The sequence below is a fragment of the Musca autumnalis genome, unplaced genomic scaffold, assembly GCF_047663935.1.
Source record: "Musca autumnalis isolate F117 unplaced genomic scaffold, ASM4766393v1 scaffold_3, whole genome shotgun sequence".
Lineage (NCBI taxonomy): Eukaryota > Metazoa > Arthropoda > Insecta > Diptera > Muscidae > Musca > Musca autumnalis.
Window position 1 is genome coordinate 202198080 of NW_027411866.1, and position 24517 is coordinate 202222596.

A 24517-nucleotide genomic window follows, 5' to 3' on the forward strand; every position below is an offset into this window, starting at 1 on the left:
CGTTTCCTTCTTTCTTTGGTGGATTTTTCGCACAAAAACTTTTGACAGCAAATGAAGACTAAGGCTTGAATTCGCCTTTTGGATAATCTTAATAAATGAACCTTATTCAGCTTGTCTATAAAGCCTCAATTTTAGTTTGTCTATGAATAGCTCTTTAATTCGCCTAAAAATGCTTACTTAACTCACTTTTAACTTGCCTACGAAGATCGTTGTTCAGCACGTCTATAAACACTTCCTCCCAGATCGACTATAAAAACTCCATTTGAGCTAGTCTGTAGTGACTCCTTTTTAGATTGCCTATAATAATTTCCTTTCAGCTCGTGAAGACTCTCAGTTCGTCTATAAAAACCGCTTCTATCGCTCCCTTTTGTTTCGCCTACGCATGGCACAATACAGGTCGAGCGCGATAAATCAGTTCAACTTTACCCAACCTTTACACATGCCAGTGACAGTTCGAAAAATTCAATACATACACAATTGGTCTGTTCCAGTACTGCAAGAATCTACTAATTTTTACTATTTTTTTCGATAACATAAAGGAAAAAATGTTATCGTAGTAAAAAATAGTAGCTTCTTGCAGGCTCTGGAACAGAGCAAATATTTTACTACCACAATTACATTTTTTGAATTGTCGACTCCACTGGCACTAGATTTTTCATGCCAGCAAAATTTTGAGCTGGCTGCCAATGATATGTCGAAAATGAAAAAAGAGTTGCCGAGACTATTTTTTAATCCATGTAGATTTTTGTTTCTTTTAAGAATGCAAAGATTTAATGCATATTTTCAAAAAGATTAGGAAACACAAATAATACATCTCGGTAGCTGCAATATATTAGTGGTTAGTAAAGACATAATTTTGATGTTTTTCATGCAAATATAGGTTGATAAATAATTTCCCCTCTGGGATTATACAATATTGAAAAGGCGGCAATACCAGATTCAATATGTTTATGACTGAAAACAATCTTTTTAAAACGAAATAAAATAAAAATAGTAAAATATGTTGTGAATTGTGTTTTAAATCTGAAATATAATGCAATTTTGTGTGTTATATGCGGCTTAAAATAATTTTGGAATTGAACTTGCACTGGCATGTGTAAACACGCAAGAAAACTGCATGCCAGTCGAACACTTTTTCGACATTTTCGAGTATAATACATGTACTCAATTGGCACCAATTCACTGGCATGTGTAACAGAAGTGTTAAAATATTACCTCTGCATTTTCTATCAAAAGTCATTTTCGAATTTTGAATTATATATAAATTTGCATTTAAAGAAAACGTCTACAATTTCAAAATTATTTCAGTGCAAATTAAAACTACCAAAATTATTTTTATATATATTTTCAAATGAAATGTCGTATCAAATTAAATCTACGCCGTATTTACAACGAATTGTTTCGGCAAGTAAAAAGGATGGGCAGTTGCAAAGACTAAAGGAGGAGTATGAACGAATTAAGGATTTCGATGAAAAAGCCATAGAGAAAAAGATGAGACAGGTGCGCTTAAAAAGACTATTCAAAGAAATACAAGATCTTAAGGTGACCAATTTAAAAAAGAAGAAACATCCAGTGGAACAGGATAAAATAAAATCGAATGGTTTAAACGATTCACGTCTAGAAAATTTAGCAAAAGCTAAGAAAATTGGTCAATATTACTCGCAACGCAATGGTGGCTACAATGATGAGGAACCAAACAGCAGCACTGAGAGTATGGATCCATCGTTTGCATTAAAAATTGGTTTACTGTCAAAGAAACAAATACAGGAACGTGAGCGTCAGAAGGAAGAACGAATGAGGGAACAAGTCAATAGGCGTAAAAATTACGGCAATCAAATCTCCAATTGGAATATGCATAAAATGTTACAGGGTAAATTGCGTAACGAGGTTTCGGAGGGTATGAAACAAACATTTTGTGCCGTGGTTAAGGGGAATAGACCATTTAGTCGTGAAAGTTCTCACATGACCAGTGAAACAACATTGGATGGCAAGGAGCGTTTAAAAACTCGCATTGATTATGGCAATTTCTTATCACAACGAAATAGATTGGGACAAAGTAAAAGAAATTGGAAACACCAAAGAATGTCCTTGGCAAATTATGAAGAACAAAAAAGTAATGCTGCAAATAGTGTTGTAATAGATTCTTCAAGAGATATTTTGTATGAGAGTGCTATCGATATACCAAATGTTGACGCAGACAATTGGGAAAGACGTGTTAAGGCTCGTAGAAGCTGGCAAAAATTAGCTCAATTAATACTTTTCCAGAAACCCCTTACTGCATGTTGTGAAAATAAAAATGAATTCACGCTTCACAGTGTATCGAATGGAACTAATATTCGAAAAAATGAGTTTATATTGCAAAGCGCCCATTCTATTGAAATAAGTGATAAGGATGAGAGTAAAGAAATTCTACTGAATAAACAAAATCTTTGTTACAATAATTTGTCACTACCATCTGCACCATTATCAATGGCGACACCACCGCAACTCCACATAAAACCTATTCTTAAAGGTCCAAGTTCAAGTTTAACTAGTAAACAACAAGTGGATAATTTTATACAAAGTTATGCCCCTTACTCCATGGATGTAGTCAAAAGGGAAATCATTGATATGAGTGTACAAAAGTTACGAGATATTTTCGAACATCAAAATTCTTAAATATAAAGGAAATCGTTGATATGGGTGCACAAAAGATACGTTATATTTTTGAACATCAAAATTCTTAAACAAAAGGAAATACAATATCCTTAAATATTTTTGAACTCACAATTTTTTATAATCTCACATATTTTTAATCAAATATTTTAGTTTTCACTATTCATAAATAAAGTTATTGAAATTTGGATATAATGGGATTGTTTCTTATCCAGTATAAGTCTAATGCTGACAAGGTCCATGTTGGTATAGTCCCATTTCAGGGCATACATCCACTACTTTCAAACAAAATTTAAAGAACACAAAATTAAAAAAAGTTAAAGGTAAAATGGTTTTCATCTAAGTATTCCATCATATATGCCTCATACTCAGTTCTGTTATCCTTACTGGTGTTAGATGAATTTATTGGACGTCTTACGTTTTGCAACTCGGTTCTAGGTAATGACTAAAGGGGTATAGCGCTGACAAAGCAGGTTGATGGCTCTTCGTTTTACTCCATATTTTGGTCGTATGAAAGTGTATATGGCGAATAACAAAAATGTTTTGCAATCGATGAATCCGAGTTTCACCCTATCAGAATTCGCGAACTGTTAATATATTCTATAAAGTATGACCACAATTCTTTAAAATAAAATGTTTTAGGAGGGATCCCATAATGTCGACCATTAAAATTAATTTTCGTGGAAGCTGTGTTGGCATCAATGTAGAAAAATGAGTAAAAATGGGTTGAAGCCAACAAGTTTTTTTATGTTCCCATACGATTTCTGGCTTAACCTTACATTTTATATACCTAACCCCAAAGAAAGAATCACAGAATACTCCATGGGAAACAAGGTTGTAGTGTATAATTGTTCGATATATCCACTACATCCACCTAAAATTTATGCTGACATTTTGAAGCCGGAATTTCGGGGTTTTTGAATTTTTTTATAATAATCCGGACGCGCAAGAAGATAATATTCCAAACTCTTAACACGATTATAGAACTAGTAATTTTACGTCGTTTGATGCATATCTCATGAGTGTGCTCCTTACAGCATCCTAGTAATTGGAGTCGAAAGGCCAAAATTTGATGCGTGAATTTTCTTACAAAACCTATTTTTATACCCTCAGCATTTATGCTAACGAGGGTATATACACTTTCATACGGGCAAAATGTGCCTCATCGAAATAATGGTTTTAGACCCCAAGTATGTTTGGACCAAATGTGTTTCAGACAATTTGGAGTCGATTGAGCAATGTCCGTCTGTCTGTCTGTCTGGCTGGCTGGAGCGCACGACAACTCTCGAACGGATGAACCGATTCGGTTCAAATTTTGCCCAAACTTAGTTTAAGTTCGAAGATGAGCTATATCGGTCCACTCCTTCCGGTACCTCCCCCACAAAAGTTCGAAAATGTTCGGAAAATTTGTGCGCACGATAACTCTTGAAGGGAGTAACCGATTTGGTCCATACTTTGTCCATTGTAAAATCTGTACCAGACTTAGATAATGCTTCAATATAGACTCAATCGGTCCACTCCTTCGGGTACCTCCCACACAAAATTTCGTAAAAGTTTAGTTTAAGGCCATCTCTCGAATCGCTTTGATTTTTGTTTTAGCAACTTGTATTCACTGCCCCCTTTACGACGGTACAAGTTTCATCAGGGGCAAGTCCACACTTCCTGAGAAAATAGCCCCAACGTTGCAAAATAACCCTATGACAACGTGTGAGGTGGTTGGAGCGCAAGATAACTTTCGCACGGATCTGCCGATCGGTCCAAAATTTGGCCTTAGTATTATTTTGTCCAAACATAGTTTAGGTTCGAAGATAAGCCATATCGGTCCACTCTTTCAGGTACCTCCCCCACAAAAGTTCAAACATTTTCGGAAAAATTGTTGGTACGGTAACTCGTGAAGGGGGTGGCCGAATTGGTCCATACGTTACACATCCTAATATATCTACCAGAGGTTCAAATATGGAATATATTTGTCCACTCCATCCGGAACCTCCGGAACAAAATTTCGGATAAGTTCACTTTAAGACCTACAATCGAATCACGTTGATTTTTGTTGAAGCAACTTGCATTCGCTGCCTTAATCACAACGGTAAAAGTTTTTTCAGGGGCAAGTCCATACTGCTGGAGCAAACAGCCAGTAGGATGTAAAAACAGCCTATGGCACCATATGTAGTGAATGGAGATCCACTTCCATAATGGTCAATGTCGATCCATTTAAGTATCTCCTCCGCAAAACTTTTGATCTTTAATCCTAATTAACGTTTTTGTCGGTTCATTCATCCAACATTTTTAAAACCCCCTAAATACATAAGTTTTTTGGAAAAAAAAAATTGTTTCAAAATACACAGGCTGAGGGTATATCTCTGTCAGCAAAGCTGACTGACTTTTTTACTTGTTTGCGTGTAAAATTTACAACTGTCATTACATTTCCTTTGAAACCCGCGTGAATTTAGTTTTTTTTTACGCGACGGTTCTAATGAAGCCTTCTGCGATAGAGTCCATCTACTAAAACCGTGGATATAGATACCTTGAAAATCGGAAAATCAGCAAAAATATATTTTGACAAATCCGCGTACTAAACCGCGATTTTCTTTAAAATTTTTTACATAAATGGAATCATTTACTTGCGATTATAATATTTGCGAAAACGCGTGTCATAAAAGAAAAGAGATACGCGAGTAATATGGGTCTTTCACAATAAATTGAATATGGAGGCACATCCGCAGTTCTTGAAGAATTTATTTGAAATAGGTGTATATTGACGTATTTTTGATAGGCGTTGATGAAACCGGATGCGCATCAAAATCGTATGCACATTGCGCGACTTTTACCAACTTTAAGATTTTTTTGCAGTGTATGATACAACTAGCGGCACACAATGGCCCCTGAGTGAAACATCGAAATATGCATAAATTTTGGAAAAGATTGATTCGCTGTATCCAAAAACGAATGCGCATCAACCGACTTTAACTAATTCGCGAATAACGGGCTTTTTAATTTTAATATTAATTGAATGATTGTAATTTCAATATTACTCTTAATTTCCTACACATATAAGTTATCACAGTAATCCGTTAAACTCTCGCGATTGTAAACCATATTTTTTGATGAAGTTTTAACAGTATACATTCATTATTCCATGGGATTTTAGCAAAATAGTTGGAGAACTCCCAAATATTTTTTCCGAATTTTTAGAATCAAACCAAAAAAATATTTGCAACAATATTTTTCAACAATAAGTTTTTCTCTTTTGTTGTTGCTATAATATGCAATTTATGTACCCAATCTCCATAAATTTGGTATCATATTTTTCTACGCATTGTCTAGATTCCGCATATATTTTTTAATTTATTTTTTGAGGGTTTGTACGGATTCTGGGAAAGGATAATTTGGATTTACTTCAAAATTTTTTTATTATTTGTTGATTTTCCGCGAAAATAGTAATAAATTTAATAACTTTTTAAACATCCACGAATAGATATGGAATGCTGTTAACGATTTATGCATACATTTTCTCATAACAACAAAAAGATATTTTTAAATATTTTTTCTTTATATGAGAATAAAAACCGCTATAACTTTTGCGCGCATTGGCCAATTTCGTGAACGCGAGTAGATTTGAAACCGGATTTTTTTCCTTTACCTCTATACCAAAAATCGTAAATGTGCTCGCAAAAAAAATTTTTAATTTTTTTCAAATGGAATTGTAAAGGAATTTTGTTATTCGCCATATAACCTTTTTAGCCTATAGGCTAATGCTGAATCCGAATTCGAATGCATCAATGAGGAATCCTCCACTAGAATAACAGGCAAATGTTCGAGCTCTACGGACATTTGCATCGTCAGTTATTTTGATGAGAAAGTATGAAAGTGTATAAAACCTTTTTAGCCTATAGACTGAGGGTGAATTCGACTTCGCTTCCATCAACGAGGATTTCTCCACTAGAATTACAGACATATATCAACTAAGTGCCAACGACCTAGCTGACGAAAGATTGAAGACCGAAATGAAGAACTTGTTTTCGAACACAGGCCTTCCAAATGGTTATAACATCTCGACCACTGAACTATTGATTCTAAACAACTAAACAATTAAGAATAAATATCATCCTGCTATAGCTATCAAAGACATTCCCTTTTCTGAAGCCAAAAAGTGTGCAACCCAGTTCTTCGACCAAGCATCCATCCTTGCAGAACAGGTCCTGGCGAACTGTATTTCGAAGATGCAAGTCGCTTAAGAGTGATTGTTGTTGTTGTTGCAACAGTGTTTTATTATTATGTTTGTATGTTCTTTCTCCTGTTCATATCTGGCTCTGGGTCTATCTCCAGTTCCAGAAAGTTGGCTACTTCGATGGGATGTAACCACAGATCCACTGGAGTCAGATGAGTAGGCTTGGCGGGGCAGTTGAAATGGTCTAATGTGTAGTGTGGGCCTGTGCCACATGCTAGGTAGATGTTTTGCATGGAATCATCGATCAGACGGCTCTGGGTCTATCTCCAGTTCCAGAAAATGGCTGCTTCGATGGGATGTAGCCACAGATCCACTGGAGTTAGATGGGTAGGTTTGGCGGGACAGTTAAAAAGGTGTTGTGTGTCGTGCGGGCCCATGCCGCATACTGGGCATATGTCTTGCACGGCGCGATCGATTTCCGCCCAATACGAATTTAGGCGACTGCAATATCCCGAGCGTAGTTGAGCAAAACTACTCTGGTTTGTCGTGGCAGCTGACGCTCCTCAGCTGCTATAGATGGAGGATGTACTCCGAGTACTTTATTCACACTATAATTGCTTAAGGCCTTGGCAACTGCGTCCGTGTGAATGCTATTCAATCCTGCTTGATATGCTTGTTGATCTAGGGGTTCTCTCCTGTATCGTTGGACCTCTCCCTCTAGAGCATGTATATCCTTCCTGATCTCCCTGAATGGGCCGGGCCTACCCACAAGATGGTGATTGGGATGGCTCACACGATAACATCCAAGGAGGTACTGCAACGAAAGCATCTCATTGTGTTACTTTACAGGAAAACAGTTCCCTGTTTCACTCTACGACTGTCCTCCACACATATAATTGATTATTCATCTCCGCAGTCCATGTGGGGAACAGATTACCGCAGACTTAATGGTTGATATTTGCATATTTCTTGCGCGGAAAATCGTCCTAAGATCGGTGATATAGGAGTTCAGGCTTTCACAACTGGCATCAGGAAAGGCACCTGACTCTAATCATTCGCATACGTTACGATCCCAATGCCGTCTGCAGTGGGTGGAATACAGGAAATGTAAAGGTTAAACAGTTCCGGAGATATCACTCCACCTTGGGGAACTCCCTGTTTCACTCTACGGGGTTTGGACTTCTTATTCCTGAATTCCACGTACGACTGGCGTCCACACATATAGTTGACTATCCAACGTTTCAAGCTTCACCGGAGGGTTGTCTGCTCAATGTCCTCAAACAGAGTGCCTGACTGTATCAAAGGCTTTTGATAAGTCAAGCGCCACCATCACTGTTCTATCGCACGGCCGTCTCTGGTTGAGTCCTTTACAGATATATGTGGTAATGGCGTGCAGCGCTGTTGTCGTGCTGTGCTGCTTACGGAATCAATGCTGATGATCGGCAACTTGATAGCTATTTCTGATACTGGGGAGGACTAAGGCCTCAAGGGTAAAGGTTAAACAGTTCCGGAGATATCACTCCACCTTGGGGAACTCCCTGTTTCACTCTACGCGGTTTGGACTTCTTATTCCTGAATTCCACGTACGACTGGCGTCCACACATATAGTTGACTATCCAACGTTTCAAGCTTGGCCGGAGGGTTGTCTGCTCAATGTCCTCAAACAGAGTGCCTGACTGTATCAAAGGCTTTTGATAAGTCAAGCGCCACCATCACTGTTCTATCGCACGGCCGTCTCTGGTTGAGTCCTTTACAGATATATGTGGTAATGGCGTGCAGCGCTGTTGTCGTGCTGTGCTGCTTACGGAATCAATGCTGATGATCGGCAACTTGATAGCTATTTCTGATACTGGGGAGGACTAAGGCCTCAAGAGTCTTTGCTAAGGGCGACAAAAGCGAAATCGGACTGTACGATTCACTTTTGCTGGCATCCTTGCCGAGCTTCCGTAGTGGGACAACAAGCGACAAGTTGAGAACTTTAGTGAGATACTCCACTCCCGACTCATCCAGCTGCTTTAGCATTACCATGGAGATTCCATCAGGGCCCAACGCTATGGATGATTTAGCGTTCCTGATGGCTTTGGCAACATCATACATGGTAAACTGTCGTGGTTCCTCCTCGGCTGTCGATCCCGAACTCTCTGAACACTGTGCATCAAAGTCTTAAATAAACCTCCTGCAGGAATTTCGGACAGTGAACGGCTTCTTCCAAGTCAAATACGTTTCATATTGGCACAACTTAGGTCCGGTTACAGTAGCATTCTCAGTTCCTATAGAGAACGTCCCGGGACTCTATACAAATCCCCATCCTGCCATCGCGACAAAATGCCCAATTTATAAAAAACAACACTTTTTTATTTATTATTTCTTTAATTTTTGTTTTTATTAAAAATATTTAACATAAAAAATATATGTATTTTTCTTATAAACATTTTTAGTATAATTTTTCTCTCTTGAATATCAAAGCAAAACATTCTATTTATTATCTCCGTTCATCAATAATAAACATAAATTTTAATGAGAATTGTTTAACATGCAAAAAAATTAATTATTAAGAAAAATGTGAAGGAAACCAAGGATATGCACGTGGAATATTGTGATAGACGCATCGTTCCCACTCACAAAAAAATATGTCCAAATTAACAAAATAATAGACATAAATATCTTCAAATGTTCTGGGGGAAATGAATTTAAACAAACATTAAAATAAATGCTTAAAATTAGAATAGAAATATTATTACAAATAAGAATAAATGTTTATGTTTTAAATAGAAAACCTTTTTCAACTGAGATTTTTTGTTGTATTTTTTTGAAGAAAAAATATAATTTTTTTTTAAATTAAAGCTTAACATTATTTTGTAGAATAGATTTAAAAGTAAATGCTAAATTTTATATTTATAGAAAATTATATTAAAATAATAATAAACGATATTGCATATTATAATATTTATGAATTTAAGAAAGAAAAAAACACGTTTACGAAATTTTTAATTTCAAATAACAAACTAAAAAATAATAATAATTTAAGGTGTAGAAGCAAGTATGTTTACTGGAAAGTTATTTTTTTTTAATTGTAATATAATATTGAAAGTAATTAAAATGAAAATTTTGAAATTGAAATGAGCGCCGCTCTTTATTAGGTTGTTGATATGCTCTAAATAAATAAATACGCATAAGAAAAAACTTGGTTTTTCCCCAAATCGAAACTGACAAATAATATTTCGAAGTTTTCTTAAATTAAATGGTATTACAAAATTTTTTGAAAATTAGAAAAAACAAGATTGGCCATTAGATAATGTTTTGCTATCACACATATATTTCTATAAAAACAAAAGGGAACGACTTAGTTTGAAAATTTAACTCCATTTAAGCAGGTGATTTTTTGTGTTGTTTCAGAAGATCAAGAGCTTCTTTTTCTTTTTGGTTTTTTGTTTATCCAAACTCAATTCGGATTCATCGGCATCCTGAAAAGAGAGAGAGAGAGAGAAGAATTAAAATTAGTATTTGAATTTGATTGATGAAATTTTAAATTGAAAATATGTTATCGGATGGATAACTTTCTTAATAGAATTGTTGTTATTGACAACTTTTCATTAGAGACAAGTGGTTATTGTTGTTGTAGCAGCATGTAACCTACGTAGAAGGATAGGTTTGATGCTGGGTTGGCAGCCGCTGGCCGAAACACTATGGTTTCGGATCAATCCGGTACGTAAGAACCCGCTGCTGTGGGATTGCAGCGGCAACTTTGCGTTATAGAACTGTTGTTATCGACAGCATTCGTTATTGTAATGTTGTTATTGACAAGTTTTCGTTATAGAAGAGTTGTTAAGGACAACTTTTGGTTATAGAAAATTTCTTATCGACAACTTTTGGTCATAGAAATTGTGTTATCGACATCTTTTCTTCATAGAAAAGTCGTTATCGACAACTTTTCGTTATAGAAAAGTTGTTATCGACATACTTTCTTTATAGAAAAGTTGTTATTGACAACTTTTCGTTATAAACAGTAGTTTTGGACTATTTTTTCGTTACAAAAAAGTTCTTTTCGACAACTTTTCGTTATTGTAATGTTGTTATTGACAAGTTTTGGTTATAGAAGAGTTGTTAAGGACAACTTTTGGTTATAGAACATTTGTTATCGACAACTTTTAGCCATAGAAAATTTTTAATCGGCACCTTTTCTTTATAGAAAGTTTGTTACTGACAGCTTTTCTTCATAGAAAAGTCGTTATCGCCTACTTTTCGTTATACAAAATTTATTATCGACAACTTTTCTCTATAGAAAAATTGTTATGGACAACTTTTCTATATAGAAAATTCGTTATCGACAACTTTTCATTATATAAAAGTTCTTACCGACAACTTTTCGTTATCAAAAAGTTTTTATCGACAACTTTTGTGTTATAGAAAAGTAAAAGATTTGTTATCGACAACTTTTCTTCATAGAAAAGTCGTTATCGAAAACTTTTCGTTATAGAAAAGTTGTTATTTCCAACTTTACGTTGTAGAAAAGTTGTCATCGACATCCTTTCTGTATAGAAAAATTGTTATCGACATACTTTCGTTATAAAAAATTTGTTATCGACAACTTTTCCTTATAGAAAAGTAGTTGTCGACGTTTCGTTATAGAAAAGTAATTGTCGACAACATTTCGTTGTGGAAAAGTAGTTGTCGACAACTTTTCATTGTAAAAAAGTAGTTGGCGACAACTTTTCGTTGTAAAAAGTAGTTGTCGACAACTTTTTGTTATAGAAAAGTAGTTGTCGACAACTTTTTGTTATAGAAAAGTAGTTGTCGACAACTTTTCGTTATAGAAAAGTAGTTGTCGACAACTTTTTGTTATAGAAAAGTTGTTTGTTATCGACAATTTTGTGTTACAGAAAAGTAAAAAAGTTGTTATCGGAAACTTTTCCTTATAGAGAAGTTGTTATCTACAACTTTTCCATATAAAAAAGATGTTAAGGGCAATATTTTCGTTACAAAAAATTTCTATAAGGAAAAGTTGTCGGTAAGTTTTTATTATAGAAAAGCTGTTGTTGACAACTTTTCGTTATAGAAAAGTAGTTGTCGACAACTTTTTGTTGTAGAAAAATAGTCGTCGACAAGTTTTTGTTGTAGAAAAATAGTTGTCGACAACTTCTCGTTGTAGAAATATTATGGACAATTGTCCGTTATAGAAAAGTACTTATAGACCACTTTTCCTTAGTAGTTGCCGTCAACGTTTCGTTATAGAAAAGTTGTTGTCGACGACTTTTCGTTGTAGAAAAGTTGTTGTCGACAATTTTTCGTTATAGAAAAGTTGTTGTCGACAACTTTTCGTTATAGAAAAGTTGTTGTCGACAACTTTTCGTTATAGAAAAGTTGTTGTCGACAACTTTTCGTTATAGAAAAGTTGTTGTCGACAACTTTTCGTTATAGAAAAGTTGTTGTCGACAACTTTTCGTTATAGAAAAGTTGTTGTCGACAACTTTTCGTTATAGAAAAGTTGTTGTCGACAACTTTTCGTTATAGAAAAGTTGTTGTCGACAACTTTTCGTTATAGAAAAGTTGTTGTCGACAACTTTTCGTTATAGAAAAGTTGTTGTCGACAACTTTTCGTTATAGAAAAGTTGTTGTCGACAACTTTTCGTTATAGAAAAGTTGTTGTCGACAACTTTTCGTTATAGAAAAGTTGTTGTCGACAACTTTTCGTTATAGAAAAGTTGTTGTCGACAACTTTTTGTTATAGAAAAGTAGTTGTCGACAACTTTTCGTTATAGAAAAGAAGTTATCGACAACTTTTCGTTATATAAAAGTTGTTGTCGACAACTTTTCGTTTTAGAAAAGTTGTTATCGAAAACATTTCGTTATAGAAAAGTAGTTGTCGACAACATTTCATTATAGAAAAGTAGTTCTCGACAACTTTTCGTTATAGAAATGTAGTTGTCGATAACTTTTCGTTATAGAAATGTTATGGACAATTGTCCGTTACAGAAAAGTACTTATCGACAACTTTTCGTTATAGAAAAGTAGTTGTCGTCAACGTTTCGTTGTAGAAAATTGTTGTCCACAACTTTTCGTTAGAGATAAGTTGTTATCGACAACTTTTCGTTGGAGATAAGTTGTTATCGACAACTTTTCGTTGGAGATAATTTGTTATACACAACTCTTCGTTAGAAAAAAGTTGTTATCGACAACTTTTCGTTATAAAAAGCTGTTATCGAAACCTTCCGTTTTAGAAAATTTGTTTTTTGACAACTTTTCGTTATAGAAAGGCTGTTGTCTACAACTTTTTGTTATAAAAAGTTGATATCGACAACATTTCATTTTAGAAAAGTTGTTGTCGACAACTTTACGTTATAGAAAGGCTGTTGTCGACAACTTTATTATAGAAATAGAAAAGAGTTGTTATCGACCACTTTTTTCTAAAGAAAAATTGTTATCGACAGCTTTTTGTTACCGAAAATTTTTATCGTCAACTTTTTGTTACAGAAAAGTTCTAATCGACAAGTTTCTGTTATAGAAAATTTGTTATCGACATCTTTTTATTGCAGATAAGTTGTTATCGACAACTTTTCGTTATAAAACGTGTTACCAACAACATTTCGTTTTAGAAAACGAAAACTTTTCTTTACACAAAAGACAACCTTTCGTTATAAAAATGTTGTTATAGTCAACTTTTCTTTATAAAAAATATGCTGTCGACAAGCTTTCATTATAGGAGGTGTTTGCGCCCTCTTTCTTTGTTGTTCCTTACCTTATCCGCATCTAATTTTTTATTCTTTCCCAACTTTTTCGACTCCTTTTGCTTTTTCTTTTCCTTTTTCGATAGTTTTGTTAATGAGGAGGATTTTTGTTTTTCCGGTTCATCGTCCCTTTTACTGGCAATGTGTGATTCCAAGCGTTGTTTAATGCTCTGTGGAAATGAAATTAAAAAATTCATTAAAATTTGTTTATTCTTTTTAACTTTTTTTCTGATCTTACCTGATCTTCTTCGGCTTCTCTTAGACGATCCATCTCCAAGCATTCCACCACTTCATTGCGCAATTTCACCACCTCAACCAGACGTTCGATGAATGCTTCTTCTCTGGCTTTGTCTGAATCTGTTTTATTACATTCGGGTTGGGCCATAAGTACACGAATTTCATATTCCAAATCGGCTTGTTCCTGTTCCAGACGATGTTGTCGTCTCCTGTTGAATAAAGGGAGAGAAATAAATTTTTAGTACGTCAAGACATTTTGAAGGAAGGTCTAATGACTTTATATTCCAATTAGAGGCTTATTAGAAAATACAGTTGAATACGATTTTGTATGCGATTTAAAGGAAAAATATTGATTAGAAAAAAATTGGGTCGTCCCACCTAATAAAATTAAGGCCAGTAGAGTAATATGACGCTAAAAGGAGAGTCATAATGTCTATCTCTGAAATGAATCTATGTAAGATCATTGATTTTGATATTACAAAACCATTATTTCTTAGTGGCATCGAGGATCTGTTTCTTAAGAATTTTATTTGGAAGGAGATGCCCATGAGGATGATGGTCAATAATAAATCAGAGATCATCCAGAAACGTTGAGGATCTTATCGAGAGTTCGGTGCCGTAACATAGCTCCCAAATTCATTTTGGGTGTTATGTCCTCATTTAATGTGGGACATTATGTCCAAAATGTTGTCCGAAATTATACATTGAAATTTTTATTTGGAAAAAAATAATCGTCATGGGATGTGATGATGGTCAAAAATAAAATACCAATGGACATAACTCCCAAATCATTTGTTAATGTTATGTCCGCATTTGATGTACGGCCTTTGAAATTGGGACCTATGGCAAAGCACCCAATGTGGATGTGGATAGTGTAGACCTTTGACCTCGAAATTTTTTAGTGGTCGGAAGTAGTAGGAAGAAAATTAAACTATACATCGCAATACTTACAAATACATTAGTTCAGCTTGTCGCCGGAACAATTCGTTCTTCTCATTGACCAATTCGAACAGCTGCAGTATGAGCCCTTCAACTTCTTTGGAATTTTCACCATCCCCTGTGGCTATTTCACCGGCTGCATTTAGTAATTCACCATTTTCACCCTCACAACGGTCACGAATCATCTTCTCCAATATGACACCCTGTTTCTCTAGACCCTGTTGCTGCACTTCAATTATGTCCAGTTCATGTTTAATTTCTTGCAGCGGCAACATTTGTAATACCCGCCTTGGTGGTATAGGTAGGGCGGGTGCTGGACCCTTACGTCTTTTCCATTTACCATGGACGGATTTATTAAAGAGAGGATCATTGTCTTCGGCACCCGAAGATGCTGCAGATATTTGTGATTGTCTGTTGCGATTATTGGCCTCTTTGTTGTCTTTCAATTTTTCCAATTGTCTTTCGCCCGACATTGTGGAGCTGTTAATTTCATCAATTAGGGGATTTGATTCGTGGGTAGGTGTATCCAAATTATGCGGTATCAGCAGGCGTCTGTAGACCACATTGGGTTCTGATTCCTCCTGCTGCAGATAGGATTTGTTGTTTTGATTTTGTTGATGTTTTAAGTCATCACATTGACTTTCATTCTCCGTGTTGCTGATGGCCGGAGAATGTTCATCCAGTAGATCTTGATCGAGGGGTATTAAACGTTTTGAACTACGCCTCGTGGCTGGCGAAAGATTTGCATCTTTATGTTGCGACTGTAAAGTCTTACCCTCCAACAAAGCTTTCTCTTCGTCGGATAATTTCGAGTCCAATTCGCTCTGCAGAGGGTAACTATGCAAGTTTTTTGGCTGCGTAGTAACGGTGTCGATTTGTATTTGGGGTACTGTGGCCGGTTCCAATCTGGCTGGCTTTGGTGGTGCAGGTGCTGGACGTTTCTTGCGTCCCGATTTGGGAGTACCCACTGTACTGGAACTGGGTGTTGAGGCTTTGGAACTGGTGTTGATGGTTTCCGAGGAGGGGAATAACTCCTTGACAGGGGCCGGCGGTAAGGGGGCTCTGCGTGTCTTACGTGATCTTATGGTACCTCCAGCCGAGAGATTGAGTGAATTATTGGAGGATCTGATATCGGAATTACGCAAGAGATTATTGTTGTTGTGGTTGGGTGTTGTTGTTGTCGATGACAGATTATGATGGCTGTGCAATGAATTGTTACTGCCATAGAACTCGCTGGAATTTTGTAAAACAAATGAGGAATTGTTGTTGTGTGGTGTTGTTGATGCCGAGTTGGCGTTGTGCTGTTGGTGAAGATGACTGCTATTCACCGGATTGGCCTTTGTGCTGAGACGTGGTGTTGGTTCTGGTGTGGGATTCAGGGATTGCGATCTAAGTTTGTGTGGTGGAATATATTTGTATTTTAACATTTTGTTTAACAAATCAGGTAAAAGAGGTGATGGAGAATTGCAAATATAGATGTAGGTAGTGGTGGTGGTTGGTGGATGAAGGTGAGGAAGCTGTGGTGATTAACACATTTTGTTGCAATATGTTTCGTTTTGTTTTGCACAATTTTTATTTTTCGGCGCTTTAGATGAGCAATGTTTCGCCTTGAGTGGCACTTAATAACTGAAATTGAAATGTTGGTAACAACTGCTGCCCTTACTGACACAAGCCAGGTTCAGTGACCACAGCTGTTGTTTGGTTGGTTGATTGGTTGGCTTGCAAACAAAACTCAAAGAAGAACTTGGCTATTTCTACTAAGGAAATGTTTTCCAACTTAGGTGTGACACAATGCGTTTAGTTTCTTTAATGAAAAGTGACGCCAAAAAAGAAATTTCTGTGTCACTCTGTTCGTTGTTGTGGTTTTGAATATGAAACCTCAACGGCAAAACGGAACTATGACCGTTACTTCATTTGGAAATGGTGGCGGCGAGTATGATGATGATGATGACCAACATATGCATGAAGTTTATAATTTTATTGCCAACAAAAACATGATGGATAGCAACAAAAGCAAAAAAAAAACACACGAAGCAATGAAAGTGCGCATGCGTAACACAAGGAAAATGGGTAATACAAGAACCGCACTGACTTTTAAATAACAGACAGATTGTCCATTATACATATATGTATGTACATGTGTATATTTTTATTATTATTTTTGTTGTTATTGTTGTTTGTAACGTCTTGTAAAATTTTATTTTTATTATTATTTTTTCTGTTCTGCTTGGCAAACCCGACACAATAACTTAAGCTGAGGTTGAATTAACGCGGCATAATTTGGAATAGAAGAAAATATAAAAAGCGACATATGACACCCACTTGTAAAATGTTTTTAGCAGTAGCTCTGGGTTCGTTGTTCTTCAATTAATTTGCAAAAAATTCATTTAAATATTATTTCTTATAAGGCGAAAATTCATATTTATTTTTTTAACCGTCTAAAGAATATCTTCACGACAGTTACGACCACGTTTGGTTCGATTTGTTGGATGTTTGGCTTGTTAACGCGCACGTACAATATGTTGTTGTTTGGTTTACAGCTAATTTAGAACTGACATTCATGTTAGTAATATCTTCTATTCAAAGTCGAAATAGTTCCTATGCATGCACACAGTGCCCCGCTCACGCTCATGGTACACAATGCTGCTACAAATCTTGGCCACAATACAAAAAATGTTGTTGTAGTACCGACCGACTCTATAAAGTGTGGCTGTATTGTTGTTGGTTTTTTTTACGTTACACCAGTGAAGAGGTGTAAAGCACACCAATGGGACAGACAGACGAACTATGGTGATTATTATTATTGTTGTTTCTAATATAACCTAATCAGGCAGTCCGCGTTTTAGATAAATCAACAAGTCATACACATTCATATTTTACATAGATATGTGTGTGCGTTAAAAAAATATTAGTAGCCAAAAATGTAATCAAACGTAAAAATATTTAAATAAATATTTTTTGGTTGACTTCGTGCTAATGATTACAACTTTGCTGATAATAATTTAGTCCACAAACAAGAAATGCGAACGAGGAAGTAAATAAAATATGAAATAGAAATTTTGGAATAATTTCTGAAAATAAGAAGAACGAAATCAAGATCATCAAGAAGTAGTTGAAATGTTGGCCCAGATTAAAACTTGTATAAGATTTAGGAATTTCTAGGAAAATTATTTATAAAAATTTGATAAGTGATCTAGTGCAAGGAAATGGGTCACTGAATGGGTGTAACAAATTTACCATTGAATCGTAAAAGAAATACTTTTTCACTATTTTTTTTTTAAATATGAAGTTCTAACAACAGGAAGTGTGGGTTTTTGCATAGCAATTACCCAATTTCTTCCAATCCAAAACATTGTACTTGCATATCCGTTTTTACAATCAAGTGGAGAAGGATAATTTCGAAACCAATTCACTCTTCACAGTATAACTATGCAATGTTTTTGATTGCGTAGTAACGATGTCGATTTGTATTTGGGGTACGGTTCCAATCTGTCTGGCTTTGATGGTACAGATGCTGGACGTTTCTTACGTCTTGATTTGGTACCCCTGCACAACATGTGACTACGTGATCTTATTGTACCTCCAGCTGAGAGATTGAGCGAGTTATTGGAGGATCTGATCTCGGATTTATGCAAGAGATTTTTGTTGTGGCTGTTCTAATCGAATTGGCTGAAATTAATACGTAAAATATTTTTTACGATTAATTATGGATGGATCTACGTTTGGAACGCCATTTAAGAAACATCACATGTTCAACGGTGACAAAAATATCCCTCAGCGTAATGTATGTGACATTTCCTGAGTATTTTAGCCATATAATTTTTTATAAGTTTTTCTTAAGACACACCGTACTCGCCGGAAAAAAATAAGTCCTATTTGATTGATAATATGAAACAGGGTGCACTAAGAGATATGAAAGAAGTCTTACTTGTCCGTGGGTGGTCTCTCGAGATTCTGATTTGGAAGAGAATATCAACAATTATGTTTTGACATGGTCCCATGGATTTTAAAGAAAGTTCTACCCAAATAGATATAAAGGGGTTTTAGATTTTTCATCGGAAAATATTCAAATTCTCGACGATTTTTGCAACAAATATATTATTTGTGCAAATTGCAAAAATCTACGAAAATGTAAATATTTTCCGATGAAAAACTCCCTCATATTTATGAGGATCGAACTTTCTATAACCTCCATGGGACCATGTCAAAACGTGATTATTGATATTATCTTCTAAATTAGAAACTCGAGAAAGGACTGCTATTGTGATGGGATTATAAGGACTATCCCATTACAATAGCAAAATTGTCTTCTTTCCTCAGATTATTGGTCGAACGTTATAAAATGCTAACATTAACTATAATCAATTGCATTTCTTTTAAATTTAGATAGATTTTATCGGATCATTAGTATGGATACATACCTACAGAAGATCTTTTGCGCTTACCCCTTTATAAAATTTCAACACAATCGGAGAAGTGACTTTAAGCTGGATTAAAGGGCTAAAGTCTTCAGTTTTTTCGGAGGAGGTAGCTGAACGGACATAGTCCATTTTCGAACCGTATATAGTTTTGGTAGTCATTCCTATCGATAGTTTTCGTGCCAACCAACCATTTTAGTTGGGTCGTTATGTCAAGAAGCATGGACTTGCCCATGGAAACATCGTCATTCAAAAAATATTTTAAAAAATCTACGCATATTTCTGGTCATTCAAAAAATATTTTAAAAAGTCGACGCATATTTCTGGTCATTCAAAAAATATTAAAAAAAAATTCACGCGTCATTCTGGTCATTCAAAAAATATTTTAAAAAACCGACCCATATTTCTGGTCATTCAAAAAATATTTTAAAAAATCCACGCATATTTCTGGCCATTCAAAAAATATTTTAAAAAATCCACGCATATTTCTAGTCATTCAAAAATATTTGAAATAAATACACGCATATTTCTGGTCATTCAAAAATATTTAAAATAAATACACGCATATTTCTGGTCATTCAAAAAATATTTTAAAAAATCCACGCATATTTCTGGTCATTCAAAAAATATTTTAAAAAATCCACGCATATTTCTGGTCATTCAAAAAATATTTTAAAAAAGCCACGCATATTTCTGGTCGTTCAAAAAATATTTTAAAAAATCCACGCATATTTCTGGTCATTCAAAAAATATTTTAAAAAATCCACGCATATTTCTGGTCATTCAAAAAATATTTTAAAAAATCCACGCATATTTCTGGTCATTCAAAAAATATTTTAAAAAAGCCACGCATATTTCTGGTCATTCAAAAAATATTTTAAAAAATCCACGCATATTTCTGGTCATTCAAAAAATATTTTAAAAAATCCACGCATATTTCTGGTCATTCAAAAAATATTTTAAAAAATCCACGAATTCAAAAAATATCTTAACAAATCCACGCATTCAAAAAATATTTTAAAAAATCCACGCATTCAAAAAATATTTTAAAAAATCCACGCATTCAAAAAATATTTTAAAAAATCTACGCATTCAAAAAATATCTTAACAAATCCACGCATTCAAAAAATATTTTAAAAAAATTCACGCATTCAAAAAATATTTTAAAAAAATTCAAGCATTCAAAAAACATTTTAAAAAAATTCACGCCTTCAAAAATTATTTAAAAAAAATCCACGCATTCAAAAAATATTTAAAAAAAATCCACGCATTCAATAAATATTTAAAAAAAATCCACGCATTCAAAAAATATTTTAAAAAAATCCACGCATTCAAAAAATATTTTAAAAAAGTCCACGCATATTTCTGGTCATTCAAAAAATATTTTAAAAAATCCACGCATATTTCTGGTCATTCAAAAAATATTTTAAAAAATCCACGCATATTTCTGGTCATTCAAAAAATATTTTAAAAAAGCCACGCATATTTCTGGTCATTCAAAAAATATTTTAAAAAAGCCACGCATATTTCTGGTCATTCAAAAAATATTTTAAAAAATCCACGCATATTTCTGGTCATTCAAAAAATATTTTAAAAAATCCACGCATATTTCTGGTCATTCAAAAAATATTTTAAAAAAGCCACGCATATTTCTGGTCATTCAAAAAATATTTTAAAAAATCCACGCATATTTCTGGTCATTCAAAAAATATTTTAAAAAATCCACGCATATTTCTGGTCATTCAAAAAATATTTTAAAAAATCCACGCATATTTCTGGTCATTCAAAAAATATTTTAAAAAAGCCACGCATATTTCTGGTCATTCAAAAAATATTTTAAAAAATCCACGCATATTTCTGGTCATTCAAAAAATATTTTAAAAAATCCACGCATATTTCTGGTCATTCAAAAAATATTTTAAAAAATCCACGCATATTTCTGGTCATTCAAAAAATATTTTAAAAAAGCCACGCATATTTCTGGTCATTCAAAAAATATTTTAAAAAATCCACGCATATTTCTGGTCATTCAAAAAATATTTTAAAAAATCCACGCATATTTCTGGTCATTCAAAAAATATTTTAAAAAATCCACGCATATTTCTGGTCATTCAAAAAATATTTTAAAAAATCCACTCATATTTCTGGACATTCAAAAATTATTTTAAAAAATCCACGAATTCAAAAAATATCTTAACAAATCCACGCATTCAAAAAATATTTTAAAAAATCCACGCATATTTCTGGTCATTCAAAAAATATTTTAAAAAATCCACTCATATTTCTGGTCATTCAAAAAATATTTTAAAAAATCCACGAATTCAAAAAATATCTTAACAAATCCACGCATTCAAAAAATATTTTAAAAAATCCACGCATTCAAAAAATATTTTAAAAAATCTACGCATTCAAAAAATATCTTAACAAATCCACGCATTCAAAAAATATTTTAAAAAAATTCACGCATTCAAAAAATATTTTAAAAAAATTCAAGCATTCAAAAAACATTTTAAAAAAATTCACGCCTTCAAAAATTATTTAAAAAAAATCCACGCATTCAAAAAATATTTAAAAAAAATCCACGCATTCAATAAATATTTAAAAAAAATCCACGCATTCAAAAAATATTTTAAAAAAATCCACGCATTCAAAAAATATTTTAAAAAAGTCCACGCATTCAAAAAATATTTTAAAAAAGCCACGCATATTTTTGGTTATCCAAAAAATATTTAAAAAAATCCACTTATATTTCTGGTCATCCAAAACATATTAAAAAAAATCACGCATATTTCTGGTCATCCAAAAAATATTTTAAAAAAATCCACTCATATTTCTGGTCATCCAAAACATATTTAAAAAAAAAAATCTACGCATATTTCCGGTCATTCAAAAAATATTTAAAAAAAAAAATCTACGCATATTTCTGGTCATTCAAAAAAATCCACGCATAGTTCTGGTCATTCAAAAAATGTTTTAAAAAAATCCACGCATAATTCTGGTCATTCAAAAAATGTTTTAAAAAAATCCACGCATAATTCTGGTCATTCAAAAAATGTTTTAAAAAAATCCACGCATAATTCTGGTCATTCAAAAAATGTTTTTAAAAATCCACGCATATTTCTGGTCATTCAAAAAAATCCACGCATAATTCTGGTCATTCAAAAAATGTTTAAAAAAATCCACGCATTTTTTGGTCATTCAAAAAGTATTTTAAAAAATCCACGCTTATATATGTTCCTTCAAAAAATATTTAAAAAATCCACGTTTATTTAGTTATGATCCTTCAAAAAATTTTAAAAAAGTGTCCAAACGACCATAAATAATCGTGCATTTTTTAAAATAATTTTTCTAATATTTTTATTTATTATTATTTGTCTTTGAGGGACCAAAGAACGTCCAAACTATTCAAAACTTGTCCCTGTAGTGCACTTTGGCGAAAATTTTTGAAATTTGGTGTGGGAGGTACCCTATGGAGTTTGACCGTTATAGTCCGCACCCAATCTACATATGTATGGAAGAAAATGTTGACCACGTCAGTTAAAGTTAAGAAAAAAATGTGTAATAAAAAATAATACAATATTCTTCAGAAAATCAAAATATAAAAAAAATCGGTAGGGTATGTCAGTTTGGCTTGACAGTATTATCTGGCTGTCCATTTATATAAACATTGATTCTAGTTGAAAATCGGTTGTCCACAATTTCTTAATTTTGAATAATGTGTAGGCTGTTGCGCATTAAAGTATACATAACACAATTGCATTTTGTCTTCTACCCCTTTCCTTAAGTCATTTTTATTTTTTGCAAGGAAGGATTCTATCTATGCTCAAAATCGAAGTGTTAAGTTGAGGTCCCCCGAACTAGTGTCAATATGCATTTCTGTCTACGTCGGTGGAAAACCATTCATTTTCAAAAAAAAAAAAAAAAAATAATAATAATAATAAGTAAATAAATCTGACGTTTTTTAGAAGAAAAGAAACCTAACATCACCGAGAAAAACGAACACTAACAAAAAAACATCAAACTGAAATGAAAATGAAATCCAATCATAGGTACAACGAATATGGATAATTACATGGCACATGCAATGCAATGTGTTTGCAACAAAAAACGCACACACACAACATGAGTTGACAATTTTTTTTAATTTGCGCAAAACAAAAGCATAAAAAAACCATTAACACTGAAAAGTTTTAAGAAATTTAAAGCAATGTTTTTAGTTTTTCAGCTGTTAAACAAATAATTTTTCTTTCAAAAACAAGAAGAACCCTAACTAAAAACCGGAAGTTTTGTTCCGTCGTTAAATGTAATGCAAGTAGCCGTATGTCACTAGATACCATCGCCACCACAATTGATCGTGCTGCCGCCAATTTGCCACCGCAATTAGATCCTACCCTTCAGACTTTGGTTAAAAGGTTAACACCGATTGTAACGAACGAGCGAGAGCACATAGAGAAGATAACAAGTTTTATTGACTCAATAAGACAAGCGAAACTAACTTATGGTCTCGTTCGGTCTCCTCAATCCAACAACAGTTGTGGTAAATTCGTGTTATAATAACCCAGAATGTGCAATTGAACCATGGCTTGCTTCTTTGGAGTTAATAAGTTTAACATGAATTTGTACTTTAATTTTATTATGTGAATTTGTTGTTAACTTGGAAAACACTTGTCTAGCAGTTTTGTTTTTATTCACGTTTGTTTTCTTTTCTTGTTTCTCTGTTTTGTTTTTTTCTTTTGGATATGAAAAGGAAAGAAAGTCAACCCAGTAATGTAAATATTGTCTTAGGTTTTCTTTCTTTGTGGCCTCATCATCATCAACATGTGGAAATTGGAGTGACTTACTGTTACATTCATTCATTATTGGGGGAAAATAATTGTAACAAAAGTTTAGGTTAGACATAATTGTATGGAACGACGGGGTCGAACTTGGAGTCGACACTAAATGATGTGTGGAGTATTAATTAGCACGTTATGATGTTTGTGAGCTTCATGGACTGAACTCTTTTATGTTGCATTGGAAATTATGTATATTTATTTGAAGATATTGTGTATTGTGTAACTCAGGTTTGGGCTGTGTTAAAGAGTCTATAAAAAATTGTGAATCTATAGAATACCTGTTGACGGCCTTCTATCATATATGACTTGTAGACGGTCTATAGAGGGCATTAAGGCGTTCTTATATCTATAGAAGACCTTTAGACGGCTTTCTATCTACAGAAGACCTTTAGACGGTTTAATATCCATAGAACTCCCAACAGGCTGTGTTTTATATAGAAGGCCTTTAAACGGTCTTCTATCTTTAGAAGACCTGTTGACTTCTCCGTTGAACATTTCTGTATAATTTATCTTACAATCCTTTTCATATTCCTCATGTTT

At 33.8% G+C, this 24517-nt stretch overlaps 2 protein-coding genes across 13 annotated transcripts in view; one reads left to right on the plus strand and one right to left on the minus strand.

The window, feature by feature from the left end:
- Positions 1–1218: 1218 nt before the first annotated feature.
- Positions 1219–2850, plus strand: LOC141396966 (uncharacterized). The gene has a single exon (XM_073972715.1). It carries the CDS (start codon positions 1357–1359, stop codon positions 2656–2658), a length of 1302 nt encoding a protein of 433 aa, XP_073828816.1. The 5' UTR covers positions 1219–1356; the 3' UTR covers positions 2659–2850.
- Positions 2851–9173: 6323 nt separating this feature from the next.
- Positions 9174–24517, minus strand: part of MICAL-like (protein) — a 517823-nt gene continuing 502479 nt past the window's right edge. For 6 of the 12 annotated variants that reach the window (XM_073976324.1, XM_073976325.1, XM_073976323.1 and 3 more), the window contains 4 exons: positions 14737–16113; positions 13787–13994; positions 13560–13718; positions 9174–10287 (listed from right to left, as the gene is read on the minus strand). In XM_073976324.1, coding sequence (XP_073832425.1) covers positions 10216–10287; positions 13560–13718; positions 13787–13994; positions 14737–16113 — 1816 coding nt within the window. In that variant the 3' untranslated portion in view covers positions 9174–10215. The remainder of the gene's footprint in view (positions 10288–13559; positions 13719–13786; positions 13995–14736; positions 16114–24517) is intronic. The other 6 variants (XM_073976328.1, XM_073976335.1, XM_073976334.1 and 3 more) reach the window with 2 other exon arrangements.

What these genes read in the sequence shown, in the direction of transcription:
- LOC141396966 (XM_073972715.1), top strand. Translation starts at nt 1,357, where the DNA reads ATGTCGTATCAAATTAAATCTACGCCGTATTTACAACGAATTGTTTCG.